The sequence below is a fragment of the Lutra lutra genome, chromosome 18 (genome assembly GCF_902655055.1).
Source record: "Lutra lutra chromosome 18, mLutLut1.2, whole genome shotgun sequence".
NCBI lineage: Eukaryota > Metazoa > Chordata > Mammalia > Carnivora > Mustelidae > Lutra > Lutra lutra.
The window spans coordinates 12,639,506-12,653,708 of NC_062295.1; the positions used below are offsets into that span (position 1 = coordinate 12,639,506).

The following is a 14,203-nucleotide window of genomic DNA, read 5'->3' on the forward strand; positions in this document are numbered from 1 at the left end:
ATCAGCTTTTAGACTCCTGTGAGAAGGTCAGACTGGCCTCCTGAGAAAGATAGTTGCCAAGTCTTAGAAACGGTACATGTGGCTGCTTAGGGAACATGGTCTTGCTTCAGAGTTAACGGGGTCTAAGTTAGAAGAAGAGCTCTTGTCTGACCTCGCATCGGTAAAACCTTCCCTGGCTTAACTCTTGAGGACTTTCGCAGATAGTGTAGTTGCTTGAGAGAAAGTTTGTCTTAAGTTGTGTCTGGTCATTGCGCAGCTCTTCCTGCTTTGCTCCACTTACTGTGAGGACAGGAGGGGACATCCGGTGGTTGAGTTTATGTAGTTTTCTCCGACAGTGGTACCGTGTGGTGCAGAGAACCCAGGCCTCATCGCTGGATCTCAGCTCCTCGCTGCTGCATGTTACGCGCCCTGTAGCATGGGCTTGCTGCCATCTCTCTCCGAGTCGGCCCCGGGAGCTCACTGAACTCTAACTTGAATGGAGCGGGGTGAGGCCTTCCTGGGGAGAGGCAGCATGAGCAAAGGCACGCAACCTAGAGCAGCATGGTGTCTGTGGACAGACATACGACTCAGTGTCGTGGGGCAGGCCCAGGAATGTGACGGGGCTGGAGGGCCAGGTCTCAGAGGGTCTTTTCCCATGCCCCACTGGAAGAATAGGGCTTTCTCCCCCAGGAGTCAGGGGGCCAGTGATCCATTTTGAGCCTGGAGGTGACATGCTTAGATTTTTATTTGCAGAGAGGCTCCCTGGCAGCAGTGGTGGGGGATGACTCCGAAGGGGACAAGACTGGGACGCAAGGGGCATGAAAACAGACTTGTTGAGGGCTTGCCTGATAGGGAAATCAGGGGCAGGTTGGAGAAGTATTTAGGGGTTCCCAGTTGGAGAAGCAGGGGGGCTGCGGAGCCCTAGCTGTGGGCCGCGAGAGGAGCCGAGGGTTCGGCAGGACCACTAGGTGGCGCTCTTCGACAGATGCCTGGACAGATTGAGCCCCGGTTGCCGGCAGCCGGAACCTTAGAGTTGTCCGCAGGTAGAATTAGAACAGCAGGCCAAAGATGCTGGGGTTTGAGGGCTGGCCTTGGGAGGATCCAGGCAGTGGGTTTTAGGTAAAAAGTTATGCCTGACTGTCAGGGAGGCCCAGGAGCTGAGTCCTGAAAGCATACTGTCGGCTTGGTTATTGAGGAGGCATTGGTGACATTTTCTGTAGACAGGCGGGGGTCGAGGTCAAGGATTCTGCGACAACTGGGTGATTAGGAAGTACGCTGGTGGAACCCAGTACTTTGTCTCTGTTGTGATGGGGCTCAGAAAACCATGTAGGATTTACTCCCTGCCTCCTTTTCCTTCATAAACCTTTTTGAGCAACTCCTCGGGGTGAGGTACCATGACAGAGTCTGGGTGTGTAACAGTGAACCCAACTAGCATGACAGAGACGGGGCTTTTGTCTTCCTGGGGAGACAGACTTGGGCTGAGCATGGTGATAGTGAATTCTGCTAAGTGTGCAGGGAAGAGGGCCTGGGGCCCTGGGAGGACCCTCACTGGGTCTCTGAGCCGAAGGGACTCATAGTTAGCTAAGTGAGGCATTTCCCAGGCAGCAGGAACAGCATGTTTCAAGGCCTCAAGGGGAGGGAGAGGCGCTTTCCGGAAGGCGGCCAGTGTGGCTGGAGGAGCTGTTGAGGTCGGAGAACCCGCAGTCGGGTTGTTCAGGTAGCCTTTCCCCCCACAAATGGAATGGAAGCAAAGGGGTGATAGGCATCAGGGCGTTTTCAAGACAACAATTTTTTTTCCCCCTGTGGCTGCTGTGTGGGGAAGAGATTGCAGGGGGGGCTGGGTGTGAGTGGAGGGACTCAAGGGAAGGTTGTGACAGTTGTCTGGAAGAGACGTAGTGGTGGTGGGACCAGGGTGCAGCAGGGGTGGGCGAGAGAAGTAGATGCGTTTGGCGGGTGATGTGGGGAGGGAGTCAGTAGGCCCTGTGCTGCTGGGGTCTGAGATTCCTTATTTGAGTAACTGTGTATGTGGGAGAGATGCTGGACATGGGGAACTGTGTGTATTCATTTTTTTCCTTGAAGTGGAATATTTGGGTCAAAGAAAGAAGAACCATACTCGTCGAGCATCTTTGGGAAAATTTGTTTCCCTTTTGGGCCAACATAGCGCATTTGCCTTTTAATTTATTCATATTTCTTACCTTAAAAAAAAAAAATCCCAATTTATCTGAGAAGGAAATGCTTTGACTTCTGTTCCAAATGATTATGAGAAGAGAGTAATCTCGCAATGCACCAGAATTATGAATTCCTATCCATAAACGTATTAAACCCCAATGAAGGAATTTGTTGACACAAATCACTTTTTAAGGGATTCAGCAGAAAAAACACTGTCCTACCAGCTTTTCAGTTTATTTTTTAAACTAAAACCAGCATACATTCGAGGTTGGGGTAACTGGACACTTCTCTTTGAGAGTATGAGCTCAAACAGGCCGGATTGTTAAAATATTAGAGAAGCAGAGAGGTTCAGCTTGGAACAAATAAGATGACGCTCCCTGTGACATGTACACAAATCGAGAGAATATGAAAAGTCCTCAAGAATAACTCCTCAGCATTCCCTTTCTGTCCTTTGACTCTCTAAGTGCCCAGTAGAGGAAAATGAGAACCAGGATGTGTGCCTGCAAATCTGTGTTACAGGCCTGCACACTTTCTCTGTAGTGGGCCCGAGAGTAAATACCTGCAGGCTTCAGACGGGCCGTGCGGCCTCTATGACCAAACCCAGTATAGCCAGTTCGTACGTGGACAGGCATGGCTGTGTTCCCATTAATCTTTATTTAGAACCTTGAAATGTGATTTTCATATGATTTTTGTGTGTCAGGATATTATTATTCTTTAGATTTTCTGCCCCCTCTTAACCCTTCAGAAGTATGGGAGTAGGGGTACCTGGGTGGCTCGGTCAGTTGGGCATCCAACTCGGGATGTCAGCTGAGGTCGTGATCTCAGGGTCGTGAGATCGAGCCCTGCATCAGGCTCCTTACTGAGCGAGGAGTCTGCTTAAGACTCTCTCTCTCTCCCTTTTCCTCTTCCCACCCCTGCCTTCTCCCCCCCACACCCCAAAATGATGGAGGTAAAAGTGGGAACAGCTTTCCTAGGCCATGGTCCTATAGAAACCGGTGGCTGGCTGGACCGAGCATGTAGGCCTTCATTCCTTACCCCCTGCTCAGGACTGTGAGCTCATGTGGCGGGCTGGTCACTGTACTCTAGTGAGGTGACTGGCTTGTCCTCATTCTCAGATTTCACATGCACAGTCTCCCACCCCTTTATTGTTTTCCACCCCTTCTTATTTGCAGCAGGGTGGGAGTTCTGGCGTCGATGGTAGCCTCTAATTATCCTGCATCGAAGCCGCCTTTCCTTATCTTTCCATCACAAGAAGCAACGGATTTTTATCTGAAATGATCTTGAAGATTAGAAAATAGAACCTGTCGCCAGCTGAGGATACAGGGGTGGCCTCCAGCTGTGGTTTCTTTTTACACTACAACACGTGAGCAGCTCCAGAGTGGAGATTGTCCCTTGAGGCTGATGGTCTCTGTTGGTCTTTCCTAGCTTGGGGACTTGCCTGTTACGTGCTGTTCCCACGAGCCCTTGGTGGCAGCGTGTACTCCTCATTGAGAGCCACGTGTCCCGAGTTGTTACCTGAATGGGGCCTCTCAGTCTTAGGTCGCTTCTGTGCCTCCTCGCTTGTATGGAGTTCAGTTCTGGCTTTGGAATTATTTTATCTTAATGACCTTTTCTGTTCCCATTGCCCTGATTGCTCTTGTCCACAAATTATATATAATCCCAGGCGAGGAAGGCGTCTTGGATGCCCCCGCCCCGTTTCCCCTGGGTAGGGCCCGGGTTTTGAGGCTGCTGACAGGCTCAGCCCGACGCAGCTGCAGCAACGATCCAGTTTACCTGGAGCATTGTTATCATCGGCAGGTTTCTGGAAATTGCTTTCGCAGCCAGGGATAACACCAGATGTCACCTCAACCCACAAACCACCCAGCCATGGGCCTCCTCTGTGCCTTGTCCCTTACACAGAGAGAGGCTCAATCTTCCTTCCAGAGGTTGCTTTCTGAAGCTGGAGTCATTTGGGCGCTTTTCTGCCTCTTCATTAGGGTTAAACTAGTCCCCAGGAGCTGGGCAGGAAGAGGGATGCTTCGTTCGGGCTAGTAAGTGCCTTTCCTGCGATAATTGAGTTCTCATGCTGGAATGAATGGTTCCCTCGTTGCAGGTTCAGTGTCTGTGGCCAGATATCAATCATTCGCTTCCCTGACACTGTCAAGCAGATGAGTAAATACAGAGTTGTCCTGTCGTCTCAAGACAAGGACAAGTCTTTGGTCACCGTGGAGACGGATGCTCATGGATCATTTTGTTTTAAAGCAAAACCAGGGGCCTACAAAGTCCAGGTATGATGGGTTTTGTTCTGTTTAAGACATTGGGGGAAAAAAAGTGATTTTTAAAGGGTTGTTATTAGCCAGATTGGGGTGTCAGAGGGAACATTTCTAGTCCCAGTTTCTTCTTCTTCTTCTTCTTCTTTTTTTTTTTAAAGATTTTTAAAATTTATTTGACAGAGAGAGAGATCACAAGTACGCAGAGAGTCAGGCAGAAGAGAGAGAGGGGGAAGCAGGCTCCCCGCTGAACAGAGAGCCCGATGCGGGGCTCGATCCCAGGACCCTGAGATCATGACCTGAGCCGAAGGCAGAGGCTTAACCCACTGAGCCGCCCAGGTGCCCCTCTAGTCCCAGTTTCTTAGTTTGAGGTCTTCACATTCCTGCACATCACTATAGAGCAGACAGGCACCCAGTTTGGAAGGGATACACAGGCCTCTCTTTTTTCCAGTCCTGATGTTTATTGGGAGTTAGCTCCAGCCTGCCAATCCCTCCTCCACCTTCTCAGGCTTTTGGCAACTGTAGAATTTCCCTAAGTCCCCAGAAGAACCGTTGATTAGTGGCACGTCCACAGTGCATGGCTTCTGGTACCCTAGCCGGAAAAGAGCTGGTGTGTTTCTTCACCTCGCCCTGAATTGAGGATGGCCAGTCTGCCACCATCTGACTTCTCCATTGAGGCAGGTGGAAGAGCTGGGGCGACCCTGGCCTGTGGTCTCGCCATGAGGGTGAAGGCCGGAGCACAGTTATGGGTGGTAGGCAAGAGAGAAGACAGCCAGAGGTCCGCCCACGGAGCCTCAGGGCCATGGCCCTGCCTGCAGGGTAGACTGTGTCTCAGTGGAGCTCAGTCTCTTGTCTGTCCAGTCAACTGCTGCTCTTCCTCCCTGACAAAGGGCAGGTGAGGGGACGGAGAGGGCTGGAAAGGGCCCCCCCTGACATGGTGCTCTCCTCTAGGGCAAGTGAGAACCCCCCATGAGCAGATGGGGTACGAGGAGTGTGGTTTTCCTGCTTCTGCCGAATGCAACACTCTCTGTTCTTTGGTCCTTTACCAGGCAGCCAGCTCTCCTGAGGCTGGCCTTTGATAAGCCTTTGGAAACCCTTTCGAAGCATGAGGGTCTTTTCCAGGGAAGGGCACCTTTGGGGTGTAATCTTTATTAGGGAGGGCGTAGGTGACCTCTGCCCTCTTCCCCAGTCCCTCTTCTTAGCCTAAGGAAGGACATAGAAGAAAAAGAAGAAAGTGGCTTAATTCTCCTAGGGGGACATCCACGTTGCGTTGACAGGTTCAGAGCTTATGTCATGAGTGATCTCAAGCCAGGAGAAGGTTCTGGGTCTTAGTGCAGTTTGCACCCAGTGTACAGATGACTGATGACAGCCCTGTGTGTCTGTGAGGTTATGCCAGATAGACTTTCGTGCCCTTGGTGGCAGGGCTGAAGGCTGGTTCTTTTGTATCTGAGTAGAAACATGTTTCCTTCCCATGGCTCGTTTGAGGATTTGTTGTGATTATAAGACTAGGCCTAGAAGTGAATGTCTGTCTGTCCTCTAAGTACTTAGCCTTGGGCCTGGGTGAACGTTCTGGTGCACTGTAGGTGCGGGGAGCCGCAGCCTTGACACAGACACTGATGTTATCCCGTGTGTCCCTGCAGGTGATGGTGCCTGAGGCGGAGACCAGAGCGGGGCTGACCTTGAAGCCCCAGACGTTCCCTCTTGCTGTGACCGATAGGCCCGTGATGGATGTGGCCTTTGTGCAGTTCTTGGCATCAGTTTCTGGGAAAGTCTCTTGTTTGGGTAAGATGTCAGTTAAAACTGAGAACAAATAGTTTCGGAGGGATTTCGGTGAGTTTTTCCCTGTTGGGCAGTGTTCAAGGTGAATGCCAAAACCACACTTGGAAATGGTTTTCAAGTCCGTTTTGAGTGTGGTTCTTTGAGTAAGTGCCACACAGCGAGTCACTGGAAATGTTTCCCTTGAAGTATCTTTGCTTTGGCTCCTAAGAGAACACATGGGTTTTTTCCTAGCTCTGTCACTTCCCAGCTGTGAGACAGTAAGCTCAGCCTCAGTTTTTTCTTCTGTAGAATGGGAATACTACAGCTCTCAGAGGGTCTTAGAGAGGCTTTAATACAGCCACATCAGGCAGTGTGGCACGGATGTTAAGAACATAGAGTCTGAAATCAGACTGCATGGTCTTGCTCCCTTGCTGTGTGACTTGGAGCAAGTTACCTAACCTCTCTGTGCGTTGAGTCTCTCATCTGTACTATGCAAGAACAGTGACAGTACCTGCCTTACAGGGTGGTTGTGAGGAGCGAAGGAATTAGTGTCTGTATGGCATGTGTGAGGACCTGGGACATAGCGAGAGACATATAAATCTTTTCTCTTATGAGTAATATTACTACGATGACAGAGGGCCCAGGTCTGTGCCTGGAATGAAGTGGGCTTTCAGTGATGTTCTGTCTTCTTTCTCTCTTTTTCTCCGGCTTCTTCTTCTTCTTTTTTAAAAGATTTTATTTATTGACAGAGATCACAAGTAGGCAGAGAGGCAGGCAGAGAGAGAGGGGGAAGCAGGCTCCCCTCTGAGCAGAGAGCCCGATGCGGGGCTCGATCCCAGGACCCTGGGATCATGACCGGAGCCAAAGGCAGATGCTTTAACCCACTGAGCCACCCAGATGTCCCGTGGCTTCTGGTGCTCCATGAATATTTCTTCCCTCATTTCACCATCCATCTGACATCGCAGGTGGCTCTATAATATTGTTTTGCGTCTCCTATCTTCTGTGCTTGCACAGGGGTTTTCAATAAATGACGGGGTGGCTTTCACTGTTGGTGGCTCCATTGTTGGGTACTGATGACCTGCATAGGGGGTGGTGTCTTAGGGCTGAGCAGATGCATGTTGGCGGGAAAGGAAGCCTGCTGTCGCTGCCCTTTGGGACATAAGCGGTGGCCAGCCACACCCAGAGGTGGAGGGTTCAAAACTGGGCAGTAGCTGGTGAGGGCAGCTGCCTGAGGTGCTCCTGTCTCTGTTCTGCAGACACCTGTGGTGACCTGCTGGTGACGCTGCAGTCCCTCAGCCGCCAGGGCGAGAAACGGAGCCTCCAGCTCTCCGGCAAGGTCAACTCAATGACGTTCACCTTTGACAACGTGCTGCCCGGAAAATACAAAAGTAAGACCCAAAGGTGGCATCTCGCAGCCCTCATGTACTTCTTGTCTTTCAAAACTTTCCGAAATCCAGCTCTCAATTTGCATTCCAGCTCAGTTTGCATCCCAGCTGCATACCTTTACTTGTCTTCCTCACCCCTTGACCTTGAACGAGTGTTCTTTAGCAGTGGGTGATAAGTGCTGTTTCCTGCACTCACTGCCGCCTTGTCAGGACAACCCACGCGCGTCTTCTGTTTGGGGCGGGTGCCCTCATTCATGCCGTTTTATTTCCAAGTGCATGAAAGAATGACACTGGTGTCCTACCACTTAGCAGCTGTGTGATCTCCCTGAGACTCAGTTTCGCCTTCTGAAATAGGAGGGATATGACTTTCTGTAGAGTGCAGAGCAAAATGAAATAGAGTGTGTATAGAGCCTGGGAAGCAGTAGGTGCCGGCCAGCGTTGCTTCTCTTTTCCCTGCTGCTCTCAAGAAGTCACCCATGGGCTGTATTTCTGCTTTCTCGAAGCTCAGTTTGGAGCCACTGGCAGTGAATAGCTTATAAAGTAGGCTGTTTTATCTGGGAAATTATATTTTCTGTTCTGTCTGGTGTTGGCACACTAGGGCAGGGGGCCCAACTGCCTGTTTTTATAAATAAAGTTTTATTCAAACACAGCCACACTCATTTGCTAATGTATTATCTATAGTTGCTTATATGCTGTGAAGGCAGAGTTGAATATTTGCACGACCTGCAGAGTTGAAAATAGGTACTTTCTGGCCCTTTACAGGAAAGTTTACTGCCTCCTAAATATCTTTACTTGTGAGTGTGCTCTTTAGACACCATCAAATTTCTTTCTTACCGATGTTAATGACCACCAGTTCCATTTTTCTCTTTAGTTCTTTTTTCTAACCATTACTAGTTATATGGGGTGTGTGTGTGTGTGTGTGTGTGTGTGTGTGTGTGCATGTATGTGCACATACACATTTTAAAAAATTAAATCACTGTAATTTTTACTCAGGGAGGTGATGTGCTCTGTGCCCATGTGTGTCTGTGTTGTGGCTTTTCCAGTAAGCATCATGCATGAAGATTGGTGCTGGAAAAACAAGAGTCTGGAGGTGGAAGTTCTAGAAGATGATGTGTCAACGATTGAGTTTAGGCAGACGGGCTACATGCTGCGATGTTCCCTTTCTCACGCAATCACTCTGGTATGCCTGCCTCGTGAGGGTTGTCTTGTTTGGAAAGTGGGAAGGTTGGGGCGCCTGGGTGGCTCAGTGGGTTAGGCTGCTGCCTTCGGCTCAGGTCATGATCCCAGGTCCTGGGTTCAAGCCCCACATCGGGCTTTCTGCTCAGCAGGGAGCCTGCTTCCTCCTCTCTCTCTGCCTGCCTCTCTGCTTACTTGTGATTTCTCTCTGTCAAATAAATAAATAAAATCTTAAAAAAAAAAAAAAAAAAGAAAGTGGGAAGGTACTAGCATGCAAAGGAGATTATAATCATCGTTAAGTCAAATGGCCTTTTCTGCCCCCCCCCCCCACCCTATTTAGGAAAGCATAGCCAGTGAGCTTTTGAAACCCCTTAGAGGAAGGATGCCTTTGTTTGGGAGATTTCCTTGTCCTGGCCCCAAATGAAATTCTAACTTTAATGAGTGATTTGGGACAGCTGTAGTGTGGAGCACATTGGTTTTTTGGTAGCCCTGGGATCATAATACCCACTTCTTGGGGGTTTTAGTGAAGTTTAAGTAAATCCCTTCTGTGTTTGGTTTCCTTGGTATATTCTGCTATTATTTTTGGTAGGTCCTGCCGAGTCCGTTTCTCTGGTGTATTTATTCTGGGGCAAAGGACAGAGTGGCTTGGATCTTACTGTCTTGGTGATGGAGTCTCCCTGACAGTCAGTGCCCCCTGGGTTTCAGGGAAGAGAACAAGTGTGTAGGCCTGTCTAGGTCCATTCCAGAGTTTTCTAGAACTTTTTGGCTTCTGGCGATGGTAGACGTCATTGTCGGATTCCAATGGAGAAACGGAGGCAAGTGGCAGTTAAGCCATGGCTCATGTTAGACCCTTGGAGCGATGACAGCGCGTGTTTCCAGTGCCACGTGACTGCCCTACCTGCTTCACAACAGGTGCTCCCCAAGCAGTGTGGCTGCAGGCAATGGGCTCTTTGGTGCCCAGCTGAGAGTAAGTGGTAGACATTTAGGACGTCGTTCGTCCTTCAACTCTTCAGCAGGTGTCTGTTTCCCTTCAGACGAGATCCATATTCCATAATAGTGGCCAGCAAGGCCCTTCCCTCACCCCCAGCCCCCTACCTCTCTCTCCACCTCGCTGCCTGGTCTCTGGCACGCCAGCCTTCTCTCCACCTCCACACCGGGCTCATTCCTTCTCTGGGCCTTTGCACATGCACTTCCCTCTGCCTGGATCGCTGCGTCTTCTCCAGCAGTGCACGTGGTTGGTTTTCTGTCATTATTCAGGCTACAGCCCGAATGCTGCCTGCTCAGGAGAGGTCCTGCGCTGAGCCCAGCCAGCCGAGATGCCCCTGCCACACTCCTGCTCTAGCCTGCTTCCCTGGCTGTTTTTGCCCACTGCTCTATTACTTATTCGCTGAAATCTCATTTATTTATTGACCGCATTGATTTTCTGTCTTCCTGTATTAGAATATAAGCCCCCTGAGAGCAGGAGCCACGTCAGCCACCAAGGCCCAGCCCCGGGCTTGTCCCATAGCAGGTGCTCAATAAATATTAGTTGATTGAATGAAAAAGAGCATGTTTTTGTGGGAAGTTTTTGAAGGTTTTTAATTTTCCTATGGCACTCAACTGCTCAAATGATTAATGGATAAAACACATGACTGGTTCAGAAACAGAAATATTATTAATCATCTTAGTGTCTTCATCTCTCCTAGTAAGTCATTGTATTGGCTTTGGTCTCTTAGGAATTTTATCAGGATGGAAATGGACCTGAGAACGTGGGGATTTATAACCTCTCCAAAGGAGTCAACCGATTCTGCCTGTCCAAGCCTGGTGAGTCTGGAAGGATTGATGGGCTCTGAGTTGGAGAATGGAAAGGCACTGAGGATCGTGATAAAGGCCTTTTTTTCCTTCCTGGGTTCTGTTTGCATCAGACTATCAATTTCGGTTGTGGTTAGTGTACCCTGGTTTTTCTGTCTCTTTCCTCTGGAGGAAGTGGTATTTCGACTCAGAGAATTAGAGCCGGGGTGTGGAGAGCATTCCTGGTCTCCAGGATTCGAGTTGGGTAGAGGCAGCTGGGGCCTTTCCCCTCGAGAAATACTATACCGTGGGCCAGTGACCTTTCCTTAAAAGTGATCTTTTGAAGATAAGAGTTGGATCATGTCCCACTTTGCTTAAAATCCTTCAGTGGCTTCTCTCCCTTTGGAACAACTTTACTGAGGTGCCATTTTAGACCATAAAATTCACTCATTTACAACATACAAAAAAAATCCGTTCAAGGATTTCAATAAACCTACCCAGTTACGCGAGCATAACCAGAATCTGGTTTATAGTATTTCATCACCTAGTGATACTCTTCATGCACGTTTCCAGTGAAGGTCTGCTCCAAGCCCCAGGCAGCCACTAATCTATTTTCTGTGTCTATGGATTGGCCTTTTTTGGACATTTCATATACACGAAATCCTACCACAGTGGTATTCTGTCTGCCTCCTTTCTCTTAGCACATTTTTGAAGTTCCTCATAATGTTTTCAGGTTCGTGTTGGGGCAGGTATTAGTGGTCTGTTCCTTGTTGTTACTGAATTCCATTGTGTGGGTAGATCATGTTTTGTGTGTCCACTCACCGGTTGGTGGAAGTTCCCAGTTTTTGGCTCTTAAGAATAATGTTGCCATGAACATTTGGGTCCAAGTCTGTGTGGGCATCTGTTCTCATTTCTTTTGGGTTAGATGCTCAGGAACGGAGCCGCTGGGTCATAGGGCAGATTTATGCATCACTTTTTAAGAAACTGCTGAACAGTTTTCTGACGGGGCCATGTGTGCCCATTGGTGTCCCCACCAGCAGTGTGCATGGGTTCCCGTTTTCCCACATCCTCACAACATCTGTTAGGTCTTTTTTATTTTGGCTGTCCCAGAGGGTGTGAAGTGGCCTTTCGTGGTGGTTTTATTTTGCATTTTCCTGGTGAATAATTTAGTGACTTCTCTCGGTTCTTGAGGTAGAATACCCAGTCTTCCCTGCTGTGTTGCTGTCCCCAGCATGATAGCTGGCCTGGAGTGGGTGCTGGTGCTCCGTCCACATTTGTAGGATGAAAAGAATGCAGTGAACGGAACGGAGAAACCCGTCTTTTTCCTCTTAGTAATTGCACAGGGCCTTCCTCCGTGGGGTGAAAACAGTAGAGGTATTTGGAACTCATTTCAGGTTTTGGTAGGAAGCATGGCCACCAGGTGGGTTAGTGACTGTTTCGGGGAATAAATCGTGAGGTTTCGAATCTTCCTGAAACTGACTGTTTTCCTCCAGCAAACGACTTAGCTGTTACCCCATCTAAGTTCATGGCATACAAGTGTCCTCTGCAATCGTTCCATAAATTTCTGGGCCTTCCTCTGCTCCATGCCCCATTTTAGGAATATTTCTAGGAAGGAGGTCAGGCTGAGTCTAAGAAGGTGGTTATCTCATGGATCTCTAACAGAATCTGTTAAGTGGAAAATTCTCGGTCTCACTTGCGGTAGAAATGGTAGAAATGTGTTTCCTGTTCTCCGTGTGCACATCCCTGTTAGCTTGGTCTGGGCAGTTGAAACTAATGTGAGCTGTTCAGTTATGGAAAATGAAATCCTGAGCTTGTGAGGGATCAGGAAATGGACCAGGTCATTGTGAAGAAGCTGCCGGAGGCAGCAGAAAAGGCATCTGGGATCTCATTACTGCACATCTGCTATGTGTTGTGTGTTCGAGTGAGAGGTGCTGCCTGTGGATTTTCAGTGCTGGAGGTGCCCAGGGTGATAGACACCCTCCTCTGAATGTGACTTCTGATTTCCCGGCTGCAGGTGTGTACAAGGTGACCCCTCGCTCCTGCCACCGGTTTGAGCAAGCGTTCTACACCTACGACACGTAAGCTGGGTGGTCGCCGCCCATGGTGTGTGTGAGCCTCTGGAGGGGAGTGGGCGTGCACCTCTTCTTCAGTTATTTCTGAAAACCAGAAGGAGATTTTTTTCTGTATTTTTTCTGGGAGAGGTAAAATTAGATATTAAAAAGAATTTTCACGTAAGGATTTTAAGACACTTAGATAAATTATTGTTATTGTTGTTGTTGTTATTTTTAGAAAGAGAGTGAGAGTGTGAGCAGAATATGGGGAAGGGCGGAGGGAGAGACAGAGAATCCTAAGCAGACTCCATGTCCAGTGCAGAGCCCGACACTGGGCTCAATCTAATGACCCTGAGATCATGGCCTGAGCCGAAATCAAGAGTCGGGCGCTTCATCGACTGAGCCACCCAGGCACCCTGACACTTGGATAAATTATTGAGTAAATGGAGTTGAGATTTCTTTCCTCGAAATTCTATAAACCCAGGACGGAAGGCTGAAGTTTTCAAGTGGTGTAACTTTCTTGGTTAAATCCTCTAGCCTTCACTCTGATGGGAGTTTCTTAAATTCCAGCCTCCCGTTTTTACATTTCTTACAAACGCTGGAGGGTTTCACTGGGAATTGGAGGTGTCAAATTTTGGAGCAGAAAATTAGTTTATTCATTCATTCTTTCTTTCTTTTTTAAGGATTTTATTTATTTATTTGACAGGGAGAGATCACAAGTAGGCAGAGAGGCAGGCAGAGAGAGAGAGGAAGAAGCAGGCTCTCCGCTGAGCAGAGAGCCCGGTGCAGGGCTTGATCCCAGGACCCTGAGATCATGACCCGAGCCAAGCGCAGAGGCCTAACCCACTGAGCCACCCAGGCGCCCCTAGTTTATTCTTTAAAACACTGATAGGTATGTCAGGAGTACCTCACCCGAAACTTAGAGCAATTCCGTGTAGTATATTTCAGGGTCCGAACGGTTGCCCATAAAGGGTGTGTCTCTGATCCTTTGAGAACAACTAGGTGATGTTACTGGTGTTTTCTTCTCTCTTTGATTTATAGGTCATCACCCAGTATCTTGACGTTGACAGCCATTCGCCACCATGTCCTTGGAACTATCACCACTGACAAAATGATGGATGTCACTGTGACGATCAAGTAAGACTCGTGCTCTGCGGTGGCCTGAGCACAGCGGGGTGGTGGACGAGGCCTGGGGACTTCTCCAGCAGACACTCTGGAAATTATTTTTGATTTCTTATCTCTAGGTTTGTGTACAGACAGCCTTTCCTCTTACACGACATAGCCGTAAATTCACCATAGCCTTGATCTTCTCCTCTTATGATTCTGGAATTAACTGTGGATTGAGGGAGAGCCTTCTGACAGCTCATTTCTGTGCCTTAAATTTCTGTTTGAACCCTTTACACGTCCTGTCTCGGCTAAGGGGAAAAAAATTCTCTACCTTGTTCACTGCATTTCAAGTGTTTTAGGAAATTCAGAGAAATTGCCTGTTTTTCTTGAGACCATTTCTTGAAGGCTGGGCAAGTAGAGATGGCACCTGATTTATGAAGGATCATGAGGGAGAAGGTATATGAAAGACGGTCCTTCACCGAGGGTCAGGTTCATGTGAACGTCACCTTTGAGAGGAATGTTTACAGTGTGGCGAGGTGCGTCTGACACCCTAATTTTC

At 48.8% G+C, this 14,203-nt stretch overlaps 1 protein-coding gene across 1 annotated transcript in view; it reads left to right on the plus strand.

Moving 5' to 3' along the window:
* LOC125090673 (nodal modulator 1) overlaps nt 1-14,203 on the plus strand; it is a 62,328-nt gene that overhangs the window by 17,076 nt on the left and 31,049 nt on the right. The window contains exons 12-18 of the mRNA XM_047713563.1: nt 4,241-4,415; nt 6,038-6,179; nt 7,412-7,543; nt 8,584-8,720; nt 10,432-10,519; nt 12,501-12,564; nt 13,579-13,674. Coding sequence (XP_047569519.1) covers nt 4,241-4,415; nt 6,038-6,179; nt 7,412-7,543; nt 8,584-8,720; nt 10,432-10,519; nt 12,501-12,564; nt 13,579-13,674 — 834 coding nt within the window. The remainder of the gene's footprint in view (nt 1-4,240; nt 4,416-6,037; nt 6,180-7,411; nt 7,544-8,583; nt 8,721-10,431; nt 10,520-12,500; nt 12,565-13,578; nt 13,675-14,203) is intronic.